Source organism: Phasianus colchicus, chromosome 2 (genome assembly GCF_987193195.1).
Source record: "Phasianus colchicus chromosome 2, bPhaCol1.hap1.1, whole genome shotgun sequence".
NCBI classification, from domain to species: Eukaryota; Metazoa; Chordata; class Aves; order Galliformes; family Phasianidae; genus Phasianus; species Phasianus colchicus.
The window spans coordinates 69,954,458-69,976,521 of NC_143437.1; the positions used below are offsets into that span (position 1 = coordinate 69,954,458).

The window sequence follows — 22,064 nt, forward strand, 5'->3', positions numbered from 1 at the left end:
TAAATTAATTGTAAATATTAGCTAAGAGTAATTCTTAAGTTTTGTTTAAGAAAGTACAGTATGGATGCAGCATATGACAAGCTATTTTCAGATAATGGCAGAGTAATTTATGTTGAAACAGACCTTTGGAGTTCACCTAATCCAACTTCCTGTTCAAAGCAAGACCATTTTAGAAGCTCAAACAATTAACGTAATTTTCTGATACTGCAGAAAACACCATGTAAGAGTGATTCTTATACTTTCTCACTGCAATTGGTACAAATAAAAAGCACCAGATGGAGGCAATATATTCAATGTCAAAAGGAGTAAAAGAAAATGGAAATAATCCTCTTTCTTTCAAAGTATCTACATGATTGTGGTATTTATGAAGACAGAATTCATAATTTCAGATAAAATACAAACAAAATGTAAGAAAAACAGAAGAAAATGCATTCATCCTCATACTACTCCACACACAGCAAGTTAGGTTCAAAGAATGATCTGTAAATTCAAGATAAAAATCATTTTCATTATGGCAGTCTGACTTCTGCATAGAACTTGTAACTTCAGATCTAATAACAGATCTAAGAACACCGGTTCCACTGTCCAAATGGATAACAATGTGGTACGCTTTCTAAAGTCAAACAGATAGTAAAAATATGCTAACAAGTAGATTGATTTTGCAAAATATGTGTATTGTTTCATGCCCAGTGTTAGCATTTTCAGATTTAGTTTACTAGTGACTGTAAATGACATATCTCTTCCTGACTTATGGCAAAACTGTAGCTACCTAAACATTACACAAAATGCAACATACAACAGGAATGACTGACATAAAAAGTATAATATTACAAAATTTAATCATTTTGCTTATCAAGCATATTTTATCTCCAAAATACTCAATTATCTTGGCACATATTTCAATCATAACTGAATGTAAGAGAAATAAGGAGTATAGTTTCCAGAAGAGCATTATCAGGGTCTCCTACAGTCTTCTACAATAGAGATATACAAATAAGAGAATTATATTAGTTAATTTCTCAGGTTGAATTGGGGATGAATGTTGTAAAATTAGAATTTTATCTGTCTAAAGGAAGACGAACAAATGGATACATCTTAAAATGGTTTTCCATAAGTTCCGTAACAAAGAATACTTCACTCACTTGATAACAGAACCATGTATGACTATGTCTTAGAGCAAAAAAAGCTTTATCTATCTGAAAGCATAATCATAAATAGCACTTATTCGTGACCTTAGAGTACTTGAGATAAAGGTCTTTTTATAATAGCACCTTAAGACTGATGAAGATAAGCTAGTTTTTATAGGAGTGAAATTTTGCACCAAATAAAAGTTACAATAGCAATTAGAAGCTAGTAGGTCTGACAAGGGCCTTCCAACACAAAATGCAGTCCTTTGCAAAAAAGAATAGCTGTAACAACACAGAGTAACCATATCATGCAATGAAGTTACACACGGCAGGCAATAATACCACAGTACGTGGCAGGGACTGGAGGAAAATGCTACTCAGTGAATTCTTACTTTAAGTATACCAAGCATGAGGGAATCAATCCTATATTCATTTCATCATTCAAAGATATGACACGATAAACTCGAAAATAGCACTCATATTCTGTGTGTATCTGAGTAATGCATCGAGCACAGAGGGATGTGCTCAAACAAGGAAGAGAATGTCCAGGAGGACAAAAAAACAGAATTTATCATCTTTTATAGGAAAATATTCATTAAGTTAAACCACTGACTGCTATTTCTATCCTGCTTTATCAAAGTGCATCCAAGATTTAGAATACCATTTTTAATAGTTTATTTTTAATAGCAATTTATCTTCAGTCTTTGTTCTTCATCTTAAAGGATGATATTTTCTTCTTTCATACTACTATAAGCACTCAGTGCGGTCTACTTTCTACATTACTGTAGGAATTTATAAGAAAGAAGGATTGCTAGGTTCTGTTTGTGTTACATTAGAATTCTTCATACTCTGTTTACTTCTCCACTGTGGAAAGGTTTCCCTGTCTTAACTACTATAGCAACTATTTATAAACTATAATAATAATAATAAGTATTAATAAGAACAAAAATTAATTTAGAGAACTCTATAGAATATGCAGAACTCTTGATCCATCACCCAGTTTGTACTGATGTGTGGAATTGCCCTAGTCAAGATGCAGGATTTACACTTGGGCTTGCTGAACATCACATCATAAGTTTTCCATGTACCTACCTCTCAAGCCTGTCAAAATCTGTCTGGATGGCATCCTTTTCCTCCAGAGTACCAACTGCACCTCTTAGCCTGGTGTCATGTGCAGACTTGTTGAGGGCGCGTTCAATTCCAACATCCATGTTGAGGATACTTGTGTAAACTTATTAACAATCAGCTTTAATAAGAATGAAGTGATGGGTTTTCCCACACCACACTATGCAGATCCTGTCAGAAGGAACCACTCCTGCTTACCACGCCACAGTAGCCTTTTCTGGGACTTGCTTAGAGGAATTCATTAGAAGACAGTCCTGGAGAGAAAAACACTACAGAACTGCTTGATTTTCAAGAGTCACTTCCTCCAAGCATAAAAATTTTTCATCCCCATGTTAACAACTACTAGCAAGAGGCCTGCATGAATAAAGAGCTCCTGACAAATCTTACATACAAGAAAGAAGAATACCATATATGAAAGCAGGGATAAGTGTCTTGGGAGGAATATAGCAACGCTCTCTAAACATACAGGCAGGGCTAGGATAGTCAAAGCACATCTAGAGTCAAATGTGGTGAGGAATGTCTGGAGCAAGAAAGGGCCTACAAGTACATAATCAGCCATAGGAACACAAAAGAAAATATGGAACTGGTGCCAAATGAGGAAGGGGATTTGATGGCAAGGGACATGAAGAAGGTCAAGTTATTCAATTTATGCTTCACCTCAACATTTACTTGTAAGAAGACTCGTCTTCAGGAATCCCAGCTTCCTGAGATTTGTGGGCAAGTATGGAGCAAGGAAGACTTACTCCTGAGTGGAGGAGGAACAAGTGAACAAACATGGAAACAAACTGCACACACAGAAGTCCATAGGACACCTAATGAAATATATTCACAAGTATTGAAGGAACTGGCTAATGTTTGCCATCCTCAGCAATCTACAAAAGTATATGGAGATGAGGTTCCTAAGAACTTAAAGAAAACCAACATCACTCCTGTCTTCAAAAAAGAGGGTCTTGGGAAATAATGGCTGGTCAGCCTTGGCTTTATTCCTGGGAAAGTAACAGAGTAAATCTTGAAAGTCATACTAAGAAAAAAAATAATAGTAAATAGACAATGAGAAAGAATGAAAAATGTCTGAGCTGTTGGACTGATTAAAGGTATGAAGTTCAGCTGTAGATCAGTTATCAGCAATATATCCCAGGGGTCAATAGTAGCACCAGTACTGTTTAGTATATGCAATAATTAGCTGGATGAGAAGACAGAATGGACTTTCAGTATGTCTGCAGATAATACTGGCAGGAATAGCTGATAGATGAGTGGATTATGCAGCTGTTCAGAAGGACCTCAATAGGCTGCAAAAGTGAGATGACAGGAACTTCATAATTTTCAGATAAGGAAAGCATGAAATTCTGTATCCACTCAGGAGCCAGTAAATCTTCTGTAAGGCTAACCAGCTATGCCTCATTAGGCAGAACATGGCCTATATTTCAGGGAGGCCATCCTTACTAAGTACTTGGCATTGGCAAGGCACTGGTGTGATTGGTCAAGATCTAGACTCCCTAGAGAAAGACAGGGACATACTAAATTGAGACCAACATAAGGCTACAGAGATGAATAACAGACTGGAACACTTGCCATACAAGGAGACACTGAGAGCTAAGACAGTTTAGTCTGGAGAAGAAATGGCTCAGGGGAAGCTGATAAATGAATATAAAAGTTTGGTGGGGTAGAGGGAACAAAGAAAGAAAGAGACAGATCCTTCTCAGTATCCAGTGAAAGGAGAAAAGACAATGAGCAAAACTAAAATGCAGGATATTCCATTTAACATAAGAAAAAAACTAAGAATGATCAAACACTAGAGCAGACTGGCCAGATAGTAGTCTCCACTCTTAAGAAAAGTCACACTGGAGGTGGTCTTCAATAAATTTCTCAAATACTACAATAAATTAAATATTGAGATTTGGCATTTATTGCTATTATTTTATTTCTATATTATTGTTTTACACGGGGGAATTAAGTGAAAAAAGAAAATGTAAAACTACACTATAGGACAATTTTCATACAGATATCTCTACCTGAAAAATGTTAATAATTCAATAAAGAAAATAAATGAAGAGATGCTCTGGAAAAAAACACTTTATCAAGTTACACATAGGATGTGTAAGCCCAGAATTAAAATGTGTTATCTCTTTGTTCCACGGAATATGGTGGATAGAACTGCACTGGTTCCAGTCTACTCTGGCACATTTGAGTGACATTTGAAATCATGCTGCCACTGTAATCTGAGCTTCTCTGTCAGCAAAACTCCAAACTTTATGCAGATTACAAAAACAACTAGCAGGATTAGTCCAGAGAACAGCAATGATGCTGCTTCAATGATAGCTCTTCATAACTGACCCATTTTTTCCTTATTATTATGCTGTAAAAATAATAGAAGTGTAAATCTTACAATAGCTTTCTCTTTATATCTCGGAATTATTAAATCAGTAGTTCTCTTGAGGGTTGGAAAGATCATTTTCAAAGTAACTTTAAAATCTTCAGACATGGGACTGACAGGCTCTGAATGCTGCTCTGGAGATTTTGAAAGAGATTCATTATTTTTCTGACCACGCGAACTATCAAAAATCTAGTAAAGATCATCAGTTACAATGAATTTTAAAAATGCATTGAAATTTGTACATTGTAAGATTTTTTACAAGATAATTTCAGAATAATTGTGTAGAATATTTTTCAATACCAGTCCACTTCATTAAAAATAAATAAGTTAATAAATAAATTCAATAAAATACATCTAAATGAGCCTTCTATTTTTAACATAGAAGCAATCATGTCTCAGACACAAAATAATTTTTATAGTTGAGAACATATTTCTGGTACTAAACAACTTGTCTTTGATACTGCAAGTATAATAGATCAGAGTTAACACCTCTTAATTCCTCAATGTTGTATGTGATACTGTATTCCAGACATTATTCCCAGGGACACATCTCCCAACATATCCTGAAACTCTATGATGAAAATGCTCCTATTGAAAGCTGGTGTTCTCCAGAATACCATCATCACAAATTCTATCCACCCTATCTGAAAAGTTCAGTTCAAGATGTTTAGAAATTCTTTGAAAATGAAGAAAAGATAAACTTTTGAATATTTTTTTTATTTTGAGCTTTCATTATCAGAAACAATACTAAAAGTTAATTTTATTGTACTTTCTCCATGAATCTATGTAGCTGATTTATATAGAGCCCCTAAAAATCTTTCAAAATCTTTCTGTTTCCACTTACATATGACGGAAACCAAAGCAGAAGCTAAGTAGCAACAGTGTGATCACAAGAGCTATGAGCAGAATTTATGGATCCCTGATCTACCCAAGCCTGTAAACACTGCTCTTAACCATTAATTTAGAACAAGATTTGAGCAGGCAGGGAAGAGTAGGGAAGAGTGGGAAATGCAGTATCAATCAATTTTCCCAGTACAGGTGATCTTTATTCGGATCTTTTCTGTACATGGAAGTATAAATAGTAGAAGCAGCCCAAAGAATAAGTAAGCTGAATGAATATGATAAGCTGTAAAAATCACCTTTGTAATGAAAAACTGAATTGCAAATAACCTCATTGGAGAAAAAGTACATATCTGAATAGAGAATTTGTTTCATCAATTTTCCCCAGGTAATTTAGTTTCTACTAAATGGGGCCAAACCCAGTGACCAACCTTTTCTGAACCAGAAGAGAGAAAGAAAACAAAAATGAACACACAAAAAATTATCCAATAAAATGGACAATTCAGTGGAAATTAACTTTGCTATTGGGGAATTCTAGCTTTCACATATATTTCACTTCAGCTGACATATATATACAAACAATAATCTTCATGTTATTTTCTACCACTCTTCACTGTCATTATAGCAACAAACCTCGTTCTTCAGTGTTAATAAGGATTCATACACACACTTCTCCTGTGCTCTTCACTGAATTAACATTTGACTATACTGCTTTTGGCTTAGGATTTCTTTGTTTGACATTTTATATTACTGTCTTACATTTTATATTACATTTTGTATTATTTTCTTTCTTTGGCATTTTTGCATAGATTTCTGCAGTGCTTTCCACAGCACTCTATCTTAAGCCTGCACTTCTTTTCTACATAATATTCACTCTGTGTTAGAATACGTTTGTAAGCTTTCACATAAGAATATAATTTAAAGCCTTTAGGAGAGAGTGAAAAGCCTGCAAATTATGTGCTATCCTGTGAGCATAGCAACTAATTATTATTCTCAGTGGTTCTGTGGTCATGCAGAAGAGCAATTTTTTTATGTTTCAACATTAAAAAGAGAAAAAAAAACAATAATATAAAAATTGAATAGTAGGTGTTAAGCAATGTGGTGCCTGACTGAGCTACACTGATGAATTCAAACATTCAAGATGAGAACTTGCAAACAGGTTCTGTAAGACTATGGATATACTCAGTTGGTTTTATGTGAAAAACAGAAGAGCAAGTAACAAGAGAGACACTGTTAGTTGCTTGTTGGGGATATACTTGCTTGCTGTTCATTCAACTTTGGCCAAAAGGCACTGTAAATAAAAGGCACTTAAACTTGTGTATTAATTAATTAGCAATTAGACTGAAAGTCAGAAGAAGAACAAGCAATATTTTATGGCATATTATTTATAATAAATTATACAATAGACTTCCAGAGAAAATTTCACAAAGAAATGAAATGCAGTTTTAGTGAGGAAAAGAAAGCATGCAAACAATAAGTACTGGAAGATAATATGTATATTTAGAACAATAGATATATACATAAATGTGCAGAAATACATTAAGGACACTGAACAATTATAGTATTAAAGAAGGCAGATAGCTGGGGACTTATTTTTGCTCCTATTTGAAGTGAACTAGAACTTGCAACATGCTATAAGATATTCTTCTGCCTCTAGCTGCTGCTCTGTCTTAGATATGACAGTACTATATGGCTCAGGTTGCACCAGAAATTTAAGTGTCAGTTGTAAAGGAGAAATTCAAATTGTAATTACTCATCAATGGTAATTCTTGGCCAATGAACAACTTGGCACTGAAGGCAAGAAGGCTTCATTACAGAACAGGTTAAATTGTCTGGAAGTAGGAATACCAGAGACAGAAGACCTTATGCAAGTGAGTAAAATTTTCCTTGTTGATGAGATAAGAAGGGCAAAAACTATTGTCTTGTGAGAAACATGGAATGTGAATGCTCAAGGGCCACGTCAGGCAAGAGAACTGACACCGGACAGGGGCCAAACACTGTGTTAAGGCACTTGATACCGATGCTCCTATGGTTGGTGCTGGCATACTTCTATTGTATCTTTGTAGTCTCCTTTAAGATCTACTTATGGCATTAAAACACCATCCAATGCACCTGTCTTTAAATATTTTAATATTTAATCAAAAAATAGTTTTTAATTCTCTTTAAGTTTTATTCTCTACAATAAAAATTCCCCAAAAGTTACTGCTCAATCCATAGAAGTTTAAATTCCCACTGCTGCTAGTAGAGGTCTAATCAATAAAGATGATACAGTCTAAAGAGCAGTTCAGCTAACCAAGGTCTACGAAAACTGTTTTGTGTCTACTGCCTGAGATACCTTGGATATCCAATTTTCTGTCATATGTACTGCTCTAGAATATGATTAATGTTCTGTTTCACATATGCTGCCTTATATAGATAAGCTTGGGATCACGGAACATATCATGTCATGAATTGATTAAAAAATGCCTGCTGAAAAATCTCTAATGAAAAAAAGGATTTTGATCTAAAGAGTTATAGTCAATAAGTTGTCCTTTTTTATTTTAACCTGGGAAACAAAAACAAAACCACATTTTTTAATTGACTCGGGGTTAAATTCTCTGATGAAATGTGAAAATTTTTTAATAATGACTTCTGCAGAATCTGCAAAACACACACGAAAAAATTCAAGGAGGTCTAATTATGGCCTCATGATTCAAAAGGGAAGTACTTGCAAGTAATAGGAAGTACTTGCAACAGCACTTACACAATGCAGTTAGACAAAAGGTTGCATATCAAATGTTAGCTCAAGCCAGAGAAGACCACAGAGCTCAAGAAATGGATTAGTATACTCAAGGAAAGAGAAACAGGGTAGCTGCTAAATGCAAATACATAAAAGAAAAATCTCAGTGCTGTATGGGTATGAAAGAAAAAAGAAAAAAAAGGATGTTTTTTCAAGTTTTACAGAAGATGTGACAAGATCTAAATACATTTTCTATGGAAAAAGAAAAAAAAAAAAAAAAGAGGAAAACACCTAAAATGTTTCTCAGTTTTCAGGATTTAACAGAATGTTGATGTTCAGAGCAAGTTACAGTCACAAGCCAACACAAAAGAAGAGAGCTAAACAATTGTGCCGTAGATCTGAATTTTCCAACTTCAGGTAGTTTAGGCAAAAGCAGTTTTCAAAGTTACTACTCATTTTTTACCTCTGCAGTAATAACTAGATTGTCTTGTGAAATATTCTTATTGTTTGAACAAGATGATGAAAACTAGCAGAACATTACCTAGGAAAAATCCAGGGCATATTGTGGAAAAAGTAACTAAATTGTTCTGAGAAATGCAATAAGGAAGAAGTAATGTAATATATTTGACAAAAATAAAATAAAATAATTAAATTAAGATGTTAAAATCCAGTGATCCTCTGTGGGGAAATATTTTGAAAATGGTCTAATAAAAGTATTCAATAAGTAGGAGCATATGCATAAGTGTCAGTACATTAATTAGGAGAATCATTCATAAAAAAATTGAAGACAATACACAGAGTAGGGATTAAGTGTTAGAGAGAGCTTTGGAAATGCCTCAAGGTATGATATGTTCATGGGTAAAATGATGAAACTGAAAAGCAGGTACAGTGTTACAAAGAGCACTAGCAATAAATCAAGCTTTATTTTCCAGAACATACAATGTTGGTGCAAATAGTCAAAATGCTCAGTCTTTCTTTCTCCCTGCAATCTCTTAATTTATTGTCAAATCTTAAGAGATTTTCATTAATGAAGGAAGACAAATGACTAAACTGTCATGCATTGTACTGAAAGTCAGCTAGATCTTTTGCATGAAAATTACAAGGAGGAAGACTGTATCTATCATTAGGGACAAGAGACAACAGAACTCCTTAACAGTTCCTAAGAAAGCTCTATTGGGCAGAGATTTTTATGAATGTGAAGAGAAGTAGTATGCTCCAATGTGATGAAACTGAATTATGGAAGGGAAGGAAGAAAAGAAATGGAAGAAACTTGAATTCATCTTAAAAAGGAAGCAACCAAAAGAATCTGTATAGTTGCCTATTTGAAGCGTTCATTAACTTTCATATAGTAATAAAAATCTTTGGATCTATCCTTCAATAACGTAAGTACTTGAAATCAGATGGAAAAAGTAGCAAAATAAAAAGTTATTGTCAGAAGATGTCTCCAGGAGTATTTTAAACCTGCTATATAAATATCAGAAAGTATTTTGTTATTGAGAAAACAGAAGGCCACTAATATGTTTGTCACTGCTACTAATTTTATAATTGTAAGAATTTCACGTGTAAACATTTATTACTGTGTAAGGTACTGATTTTAAAAAATAGGAACGATACTGAAGTTCAAGTCTATGTCTAAATCTAATTCAAATTAAGTAGTGCTTTCCAATTGCCCAACTGCATAAATCTTACCTTCTTCCATGCTGAAAATTCTACTCTTCTATGAAATGAAAGGAAGTTCCCATTAAATTCTTACATATAATAAAAGTGTAGTCCTTATTTAAAAGCTGGACCTTTTATATAACTATTCATGAATCAAAAAAGATCTGCAAGCCTTAAAGACAACTTGCAATGCAAAAGCTTTGAACTGTAGAAGAACCATTCTAACAGTCATGGAAAAAAAAGATTATTTTCAGTGGTGTGTTATAGTAACATTTTACTTCCCAGTGGATTTTTAACTTTTATTTATATCTCTGGGGAAGTTTAACATAGCAGTTATTTACTTGTTTTAGAACCCAATGATAAGAATGTTTTGAAATACTTCTGGAATTATAAAACAGATGGGTATAATAGAAGTACAATTACATACTTTTATTCTAACAGTATCTGCTGTCTACAGTGAAAAATAATCTACACACTTACACTATCTCATTTTATATGATGCACTTCCATAAAAATTTTTCAGCACCACAGACAAACTTAAAATCTGCAGAATTCATAATCTCCAGTCCAAAAGTAATTCAGTAAGTCTATCCTAATTTGAATGCAAGGACAAAGACTTCAAGTCACTATAAAGAATATTTCCTTATGAAGTATGCATCCAAAAACGATGGAAATACCTGGATTTTAGCACTCCCCACCCATTTGCCCTGAATATCTCAAATTTTTATATTAAACTAACCAGATGAAAATATGGATGAAAAAAAAAAAAAAAAAAAGTATTCTCATTGTGGCAAATAGATCAGGCACCCTAACTGGAGAAATTCCATTTAGAATGAAAAATCTCGTCTTGCTGTTCTAGTTGGTATTTCTTTTCAATTTGCTGTTATAGATACCACTGTCTTTTCCAGAAAGAATTCATTTTCCTTCAATTGTCAAAGGGAACATGTCAGTGATTACTGAATTCATTTTTCACTTTCAAAATATTTATCATTTATTCAGAAGGAAACTAGTCATTGTTTGGAAACTAACATCAGGATTATGGCATTTGAAAACAACATATGTAACAGCGAAAGAAAGAAAAGGAGTAAAATGGGGAAATGGATTGAAAACATAAAAAGCCTAATGCAGCCTTCATTCTCTTTTCATGCTACATAATTTCAAGCCTGAGACTTACATGATATGCTGAGCTAAGTTCATTTCACTTAAATTTTTGAGTACGTACAACCATGTAAAACAATTAAATGCAATTTATTTGAACACCTGGATTAATTTTGGTACTGTTTATCTAATACATTTTGAATCTTCCTTCCTACACACATAATTTTTTTTCTTGAGTTACAAATGTTACAAACTACCTTTGTAAATATATTTACTATGGCATGCTATCCATTCTTTCAAATATTAACTGACTGACAGTTCAAATATAACAAATAGATAACAATAAATTTTAAATATATTTTGTAAATGCATGTAGATACTCTACAACTTTGATAACTGCATTTTTACTTTGTGGTCTTTTTACTTAATTAGACACAGGTTAAAAAATGTATGTTGAATAATTTTAATGAAATATGATAAGTATTTAAACTAATCAAAATTAAATAAAAATCAGTTCATTATCTCACTTTGTACAAAAGAATATTTTTGACACTTTATTAAATATTCTGTACAGGAAAAGAAAGTGAAAACTAAGCTGATCTGCAAAGGACTAAAAAAAATGAAGCATCAAATGTGGTAACTGTCTGTCTGGAATATTCTAAATTCTTACCTATCAGTACTCAGGTTAGAAATGTTGCTTACTAATAAAACATATCAGTAATATGCAATGATGAACAGAAATGGCACAAATGTATGAATAATGTAATGCATGTATTTCTAATAAATTATAGGATAAGAATGAATAAAAATACATAAAATTTAGAAGGAAAATTCTAACTATTGGGAAATCAAGAAACTATTGGAAGTCCAGTCTAGAGAGATACTTATAAAAGTATTTAAAATTATTAAACTGATTTCTTTTTAATTTTCAAAAAAAACCCAACTTTTTGTTAAAATTGTTAGTTAAAAATTTGAGAACATTTGCAATGTAATACCTATTCACACAAAGACCAAAAAAAAAGTTAGAAATCGAAGAGTTTTTTCTGTGAAGATTCAGCATAGCATGGGAATGCAATACATAGTGTGGCTCAACACCCTCATCTTGATATGATACAAGACATTAGACTACATCTTCCAAAATGCACTTAGTATACTACCTAAACTATTTTTATTCTTACGTAAGCAGCATTTGAAAGGGGAAAAAACACTTTAATCTAAGTTTAATTTTATGCCAGGAGAAAGATGAACACATTCCGTTCTATGCTACCAAGAGGAAAGGATTGGAAAAGCTGTCCTATAACTCTTACTGTTGCAACATCCTTAAAAGTGTTTTATTTTGAGATTACCTTCACACAAGTTTACGAGGCTACGCCAGTGCTAGTTGAAGAAAACTTCAGGGATTAATAATAACTCATTACAAAATAAGTTTTTTTTCTGAGCCTCTAAGGAATTATGTAGGAAATATTTTCTCACCATTGATCCCAATTGTTAAAAAATTATTTCAGATGATAATATCTAACAACTGCCAAATCTAATAACTACATATGCCTATGCATTGTGCATGTGTGAATTTGTACATTTATAGAGGTGGAAAGAGTCTAGCAAAATATCTGTTTAGTTTATATGTATGTGCATGAGGTACAGTACATACACTTATTTAAAGATAATATAATACTCCCACACATTTATACTAAAAGTTAGAAACTAGACATAATCAACATCTGCTGCAACAGAAATATCAGATTATTATTTACTAGAAAAGTAAAGTAGAAAGATGAAAGCCCTCTTAGTAAACAGAATATTTTGATTAGTACATGCTCTGCTCATATGCTGAAATCTTAAAATAAAGGATTAGTGAAAATTAATCTTCAAGTTATCCACACAGTTTCTGCCATCATTAGGAAGGTTCACTTGAATTAGCAATAAAATAATCTCCCATTCTACCTATTTAAAGTGACACTGATGTGCAGAATATGTATTATTTTAAATTCTTTGATCAAATGTCTCTCTATTAAGTAATTCACCCAGATAAATGCTAAAAGGCAAAACAACATAATTCTCAAAAAAATTACAATCTAAAATGAGTCTAAAAAGCTGAATTCAACTGGCAGGACCACCACTGAAAGGACAGAAAATAGTGTCTGATCTAAGTAATTGTAATGGTATTTGTTTTAAAGCACATTTCACTACTTTACTGCATCAGTATATGTTGCTATCTTATGGTTTGCACTTAATTGCCGAAGTTTCAAGTAATATGCTCTCTTCTGTGTTTATCAAATAATTCATGTGTCTCAGATCCACTATTAGAGGAGATCTGACTTCTATGGATTAATGAAAATATGTATTATGTCACCAAGAAAAAAAAAAACAAACAGAAAAAAAATAAACAAGAGATATTTGTTCACCAAAAGGAGTTCTGAGTACTATTTAGAAATATGCCATAGAAGAGCAAAACTCATTTGGCAGAAATTAAACACTGCCTGTTGACAAAATAAAGATGTGGAATAGTCTTGGTTTAACAAACAGAATTCGGAGGAAAAAAATCATGGATCTACTCATGGATTAATCATGCATTAATCTTTTAAACATTCTCCAAGGCACCACTATTCAAATGGTCCTACTGTACAATGTTTTATAATTTGTACAGATAATATTGAAATCTAAATGGATAGTAGAAAGCCTCAAAAATTAACTTACATGATCAATTAATTCACGAACCATTCCATTCCACTGTCCACTGGCATCCTCCTGGGCTCCATATTTTCCATCCTCCACCAGTCTAATCTCATAGGAAAATCCAAGGATAGTAGACAGCTCCCTGAGGAGGTCAATGCAATAACCTTCAAATCGATCATTTCCATACAAAGGTTTATCTGACTTCTTGAACATTACATATGGCTCTTCCTGTAAAATTTGAAAAGACAGAACAAATATTGAATGCCCCCTCATATCTTCCTTTTCTAATCCTTCTTATCTAAATTATTATACTATAATGATTACTCTCCCTGTAAAAAGAATGAAATGAAAAGTAGAATTCTCTTAACTTTTGCCTATAAGTCTCATTAACAAGTTACATAATGCATTAATACTAAATGCATTGTTTGGATGAATACAGTAAGCCTCTCATAACACAATAAAAATGTGATTTAACAACTGAACAAAATAAAATTTTAATTAAAATCCCTAATCAATCAAGTTCTTTAACAATCAGTTTTTATGTTTCTCTTGATATGAACTCTTAACTGTTTTCTCATTGGTTTCATAGACGAAGTGTAGAAAACACACTAAGAGAGAAAAAAAATGTCTGCCCTACTGCTTCAAGTTATATGCTTCCATTTTTAACACTGTGGCAAAAACAGACAAAAAGTTAACTCAAAAAGTGAATTCTATGGCATATGTTCCGTGAAAACTGAATTTAATTTCATTAAACATTTATTTTCATATGTTTATAATTTAGACTATGACATGATTTCTCCTCATAAAGTGATGTGGAAATAGGGCAGTAAATAACTTAAAATAATCATCAGAATATTCATAATTATAGGAAGAAATATTTAGGAAAATGCAAGGCTTTAACATCTCCTTATTTAGGATGATCTTTCTCAAATACAAAGCTGAAGGAAAATATAAACCAAACAAATGGTTGGGTTTACAACAAATCTTCAATTACTATGTGAAAGATTCAATATATGACTTAGTCTGTACTCATGCTTTAGAAAGGTTTTTCCCATTTTATACAAAAACAAAAAATAAGAACAAAGGTAAGAAAAATGATAGTAGATGCAATTACTGCACCGAATACAAGTCTCAGATAAACTCTGCAGGGTAACTTAATAGAATTCATAGAGCCCTAAATCTCCACATCAGCATTCAGTGGGGTTAAAGGCACTTCATTCCACAGGCATGTGACAGCTCTACTAAGGATCTGTCAGCATTTCCAATGTAAACCTGTATCTTGAGGTAACCCATGATTTAAGCTTTTTTTGTCTATATAAGACCAGAATGCTGGCATGCAGGATTTTACCCAAAATGCAAGGGAGAAAGCAAGGAGACCATTTGCTCTCAGAAGAAATGTGTTCAGAAGATGTTTGTTTCTCTGTTGAATTTTTTGCTCCTCTTAAAGAATACTGGATTCACTGCGGAGTGATCAAAGTATTCAACACATACAAAGTGGTTGCAAACTGGAATATGAGAAGTTATTTTCTGTAGATGGGACAATTGCTAATGGCCTTAAATCTTAACAAAAGAAATTCAGGTTAGGTATAAGAAGGAACTTTATAATGATGGGCATAATTGTCACAGTAGATTATCTAAGAGCTTGGACTGTGTTGCTAGAAGAAAATGATTACCTTAATTACATATAGATAAAAAGAAGGCAAAGAAAACAGCTACCTTGGGAACTCTATCTGCTAAAGAAAGAACATTCATCATCTAATAAATTAAATTCTGACAATTAAAATTTGTCTACATCAACTGTTCAGTTCAGTGGTTTTGGAGTTCTCAAAACACCTGGAATTCCTTTACCAGCAGTAGCTACTTCAAACATATTATCCAATATTAAATTGAAAAATTGAATAAAATTATTTATGCAAACTTTAAATTCAAACATTTATACCTGAAAATGTAAAAAATCTCAGACATGTCCATCTCAAACAGAACAATATGAAGTTCCTAGATATCTTGGAATATTCGTATACAGAGACCCTAGACGTCTGTTCTCTGAATTGCTCAGATATTTACAGTCACATATCCCATAGTCTATTTGAAATCAATTTACTTAACAGGAGTTTTGCTTTTAGCTCTCATTCCATGCAACACTGTATTACATGGAGAAGAATTCAATGTGTATGATAGCAGAAAAGTAGTATAATCAGCATGCTGTTATGTCTCCTTTATCCTGTAAGGACAGACAGATTTCCTTCACTGAGACACCTAGCTCGTCCATACATTCTTGCATATTTTCCTAGAAGATCATTACAACAAACCTTGATTTCTGTATTTTTACACTTCATTAAATACATATAAATATACTGCAAAAATTAAGGGCTCCAATCCAGTCTTCCTTTATTATCCTTTCTCTGACTTCGTTGGATGAGGACTACAATAGTCTTTATGTTACTACTTTATTATTAAATAATTACAATATTTTGTTATGGAAAAACTTTTGATGAGAAATTTCACCAATGATTTATCGTAATACCCGTCTAATATGTTTGGAATTCTTATGTTGTGCCCTCACTCAGTGGTTCCCGATGTTCCTTTTAGAGTCTTACACTGCCAAATATATATATATATATACTTGTCTTCATAGATTTTACTTGCAATTTAATACAGTTCCTCACATAGCTTTGATAGGATTCAGTGTTCATTTATTGTCGGGAGCACCACATGTGATAGCTCTTATTTACCCCCAAGTTTCCTCAGGTCTGTCTCTGGCAATGTTTATTGTACATTTTAAATATTGAATATAGTTGTTTCTTTGTTTGTTTGGTTTTTTTTTTTTTTTCCTGAAAATTTCCATGTAAAAATATGTTTTATTTCTTCAAGGTTGAGTTTACATACAGACAAATATTATAAAATTGATTGTCAGGTATACCCAGGAAAACATGAAAGCACTAAACATACGATCATCATAGCTTTCAGTTAAATGATCACTTCTACCGAAATATTTCATAAGGACAATGATAAACCATTAGAGATAAAATATTTAAGCCAAGTGATTTGCAAAGACAAGCAACTGTTTTATACTAATTTAGTCTTGTTCTAAATTTAATGTTATCCTTTGTTCCTGAAAACATGACTCCCCCAAATTTACTACACCATATCAAAAAGTGAGGTTGGTCAGAACTGTTTGCATAATGTTTAAAAATATTCTTTAAAATTTAAGCAATTTCGATTTAGATTTATGAATAAACATACTCTTTCAAGTGGACAGGCTTCAATTAATAAAAAAACAAATAAACAAAAATCACCTTCCCCATAACACCATTATTACTGCTTGAAATGCTTGAAGCAAAAGCCATTGAATAAGCACTGTCAACTATACACATTTTCTCCAAGAAAGATTCTTAAATAAATGCTCATGCAGAGGCACTTTTTAAAGAAAATGTGTCTACTCTGAATTCATTTAGGTTATAAGAAAGGGATTCTATCATGACTTTCTATCAAGGATGATTGTCCTGAAATGAGAGCAATCAAAGTGAGAGTAAATAACTGCATTTTAAAAACAACATTTATTGTGATCCAAATTATTCTTACCTCTAGTTTAAATTATTTTTGATGTGTGAAATTGAAAATGGAAAATAACATTCAAGAATATCAACACAAAAATAATTGAAAGGAAAAAATAGAAAAGTCTGAGGGATTGTTCTCTAACAAAATGAAATAAAATATTAATGATCTGAAATGTCTGCAAATGCACTTGTAATGAAGAATTCATTATCTTCTTCATAAAAGACAAGGGGGAAAAAAAGAAAAAAGCTCTCTAATAACATTCAAAATAAATTTGGCCACAATTGGACACCATGTGATTTATTTCACAATGGCTACTAAGAAAGAGCTTTGCTGTAATTTGAAATAGAAAAATATATATATATGTGTTCTTGGACTACTAAGCAACAGAGCTTACATAAATATAATACAGTGTGTTTCCACTTGTAAAAGGTGGATTCAAGTACTTCTCATCACTGACTTCTTTTTGATCACCATTTTATTATAAAGACACAGAACAATATTATTCTTTTATGTAAACAAAATAAGGGCTCTAAATCAAGGAAAATCTAAAGAAAAAAACAGTAAAAATGGTGTATGCAACTCAAATTAAGTTTGTATATTAAAAAATACATTAAAAAGAAAAGATAAAAAACACTGGTTGTAATGAGAGCAATGAAAGAGTTATAATTAAATAAAGTCTTGTTAGCATTATCATTAGTTGAAATTGGGAGGCTAGATAAACTAGAATTTTGTCACAAGATTTAAAGCATAGATATTTATAATCCTTAAGAAAGAAAAAAATGAGTCTAAATAGCATACACTCAAAGGTTCACATATGTATTCATATTTTTGTTTCACAGTTAGATGATCTCCTTCATAGTATTTACTATAAATATTTTTTCTAAGAAAAGCAAGAAAAGGAAAGGGTGTTATTTTATTGCCAACAACAGTCAGTATAACACAGATGAACAATTTGGAAAAAATCAGCCCAACAGAAAACATTCAGCACTGCACAGAATTTTTTTATCTGGTTTCTTCAAGTTTATACTGTGTGTTTCTGTGACAAATCACCACAGAGCAAGAATGCATACCATGTGTTACCAAAATACTGTTTTAGAAACTGTTAATGTTATGATAATGCTATTTTAAATGGATGTTAAAAAAAACAAACAAACAAACAAACAAAAAAAACACTAGGAAATTAGCTAGCTGCTAACTTCTCCATGTAAAGGAGAACTTGATCATTGTACTGAGGCTACCCATGTCTGTTAACAGATTAATTTAACTGTGATATCCTGTAGAAGCCTTAGAGATCGCAGACAATAGTGGTACAGAGTTCTATTCTGAGATCATTCTAGTCCAATGAAAGAACACAAGTAAATTCAGCTGAATCAAGTGATATAATACAAAGTGATCTTGTTTCATGAAAAGCTGTTTGTGCCTAGCTGAAAAAACATCTAGATTATGTGGCCTTTATCTCAATGCAAAGAAAATCAATTATCTGTGAAAACATCTGATTAGAACCTAGTCCAATGGAAAAGAAATGAGTACTTGTTCAACAACACAATAAAAAGGAAATTAATCAAGTCTATAAAGGTTATAAGGTAGAAAAAATATTTTGTTAAAATACTAGTAAATATAAATTCCAAGATAAGGCATGTGGAAGATTAAAAGATTAGAAAAAAAATGGAATCAAGATCATAGACCTAGCAGGAAGCTATGCTTTCCCAGAATATTACATCCATTTTCAATCATTAAGAAACGACTGCATTGACCAAAATACTTGTATTTATTGTTCATACATTATATGTAGGTCATTCTGATAGTAATGCCTCCTCTTTGAGTCAATGGAAACTACAACTGATACTAAGAGTACAATAGCACTATCAGTAAAAATTCTCAGCTCTGTAGCTGATTACACAGTAGCCACTACCATTAGCTATGCATTTTCACTAGCAATGGGCAACAGCCTGCATTCTGCATCTGTAAAAAATTGCATCAGCAGAAGAGACCCAGTTTCACAGCACATAAAACTGTTGTTTCTAGGAAAATGTCACACAGTCCATCTTTCAACAGCCTGAATAGCTGGAATTAAAAAAATGCCAATTATGGACTAAATATGGACTAACTGATGTGGTGGGACAGTCCAGCCAAGACTGGTAATATGCATCGTGATCTTCCAAATGGTATGGAACGTGGCATTATTGTGTTGCAAGAGGAAGGTTGTCTTATTCTCTGGCCTGACTCAGGAAGTTTGAGCATTCAGCTTAGCCAGCATCGCAATATAGTAGTCAGAGTTGATGGCCTATTCAGTTTCCAAGAAATCCATAAGGATCACCTACTTCCTATTCCAAAAGACAGTGCACATTACTTTATCTATTGAGGGCACCATCTTGAACTTTTTTTTCAATAGGAAATACACATCATCACTCCATGGACTCACATTTTGACTTTGGCTGGCAGTGATGACATCACATCTTGTTACCAGTAATTATGTGACCCAGGCCACTGTCACCTTCAACCTTGTATTGATTCAATAGCATGTGTTCCTTCTATTTCTGCATGAGCATTTGTGGAAATCACCTAGCGCAAACTTTGCTACTTCATTAAAAGGAATGTCAGATAGTACAGACTAATTAAGCGCAATAAATAAAAACAAAACAAAAATAAAAATGGAGGAGAGAAAGAAGGTCCTTCCAAATCATTATCGACAGGCCCTCCACCACTCCCCTCCTGGGAAAGACCAGAGAACTCTTCCCCTCTTATTTGGAATCAGAAATCATGTAGAGGCTGACTCCTGGGAGATGCAGTACATCCTAGAGTATCTTCCTTTTTGAGGGTCAGAGCTCACATGAGATGCTAGTGATAAACAGGAAACATAGCTCCACAGTGGACTATGTCTCTTTACCCAACAGCCTATTGCATGATGTTATGAAATGGCAAACAGATAAAACCAGACAGCAGTGAAATTTACACACAAATCCATTAAAACACGACTGGCCAAAAGTTAATTGTAATCAAGCAATCCTTACAAATCTTTCTAGGTAACACCATGTACAAATAATCGATATATTCTGATACAACCTGATTCTGAAAAGAATCTGCTCTGAAAAGTGCACTTTTTTCTTCCTTTTTTTTTTTTTTTATGATAAATGTTGGGTGAACAGTAAGTAACAAGAACAAGATGTCACACAGACACAAAAACTGTGGTAAGACTGAAAAATGGATTGAAGGATATAGTGTATAATTGTTTTCCTTTAAACTTTGAGAAATTATAATAGAAATCATAGCTTTAAGGAAAAAAAAACAAAAACAAAAACAAAAACAAAAAAACCTTGAGAATCCCTACTTTGAGTATTTATTTAATTTTATCATATTGTGAGCACATATTTAATTTTATAACGGGTCAACTTGATCAAATTCATCATTTAGTGAATCACAAGACTAAAATATCATCAAGGAAAGCTAATAAAAACTCCTCCATCCCTCAAGAAAAGTAAGTACTAAATTTGGGGATGCAGATATAGGCAATAAATATTCTTCTAAGAAAATTTACTTGAAAGTACATTAATAATAACTGTTGCAAACAAAGATCTGATCACAAGGCACATAAAAATAGCAGGTAGATTAGAAATTATGTTTTGAAAGAGATGATAAATGCTTGAAAAATATTTATTGAATAATGAATAAAAGAGAAGCTACCAAATTTGTTCAAGAATAGTATGACTCTCAGATAACTGTTGTTTTCATACTAGCTTTACATTTACATGTACTGCTGATGCATAAACAGTCTGTGAAGACTCCCATCTTGGTGAACTTCAAAAGCCACCTGGATGTGTTCCTGGGCAGTCTGCTCTGGGCAACTCTGCTTAAGCAGGGAGTAGGACCAGGTGACCTCCAGAGTTCCCTTTCAACCTCAGACATTCTGCAGTTTTGTGATATTTTGCTATACCAGGATGTATAGTCCGCCTAGCTGTGTGGTCAAATTTAGCCACAAGTTAATTTTCAATGGCAGAAAAGTGGGGATAATCAGCACAAAGTCAGACATCTGTCATATACCATGATCTGAGGGGCTATTATTCTTCTGGATTAAAAAGGAAAAGTTAAAAATCAATGTATGCTGGGATTACTTGATATAAATTGTCTTCTGATATCCATATACCAAGTAAGACAAAAACTGGACAAGTTTCAGAAAGAAATGACAAAAAGGGAATTTTCAATTGTATCAAAGACCAAATTGCTTGACCAAACTATTCCCATGCCACTTCCACAAACAAAAATAATTGGTTTTCTCATAACTTTCTGCATATTCTGCAAGTATACCATGTTCAAAGAGCTTTTTTTTCCCCCTATTGCTACTATCAACACTACAGTTTCATCGTTATCTATTTTCATGTTCTTCTTGCAAAACTTTTAACTGTACTCATTTTTTATGTAAGTTACATCACAAACTTGAAGTTTGCTTACACAATAAAAAAATATCTCCTTATGTTTCTATATGCTGAATTAAAATTACTTTATTTAATTAATAAGCCTTACAGGCTTCTTCTGCCATATAAAATGTGCAACTGACACTTGTATGGAATTCCCCTTATTCTATCCAGATGTCAAAGTAGAAAGAATTTACTGCAATTTATATCTATATAAATAAATATATATATAAAATTATATATTTATATATATAATATAAATTTATATATATTTGATTGTCTTGCTCTCCATAATCTCTTTGTAAACAGATTTGGACAAGAAATGCTTACTTGAATTGTATCAACAGATTGTATTTATTATATTTTGACTCTTAAGATATTATTAGAAATGACAACAATAAATTCAACACGTGAAATTATTTTAAGGATAATCAAATTATGATTTTTCTCTAATACTTTCAAAACAAATATGTAATTTT

At 32.6% G+C, this 22,064-nt stretch overlaps 1 protein-coding gene across 1 annotated transcript in view; it reads right to left on the bottom strand.

Annotated features, from left to right (window-relative positions):
* The window catches only part of GRIK2 (glutamate ionotropic receptor kainate type subunit 2), a 310,527-nt gene that overhangs the window by 128,303 nt on the left and 160,160 nt on the right, over positions 1-22,064 (bottom strand). Inside the window, exon 10 of the mRNA XM_090135954.1 lies at positions 13,640-13,846. Within this exon, the coding sequence (XP_089992080.1) occupies positions 13,640-13,846 (207 nt within the window). The remainder of the gene's footprint in view (positions 1-13,639; positions 13,847-22,064) is intronic.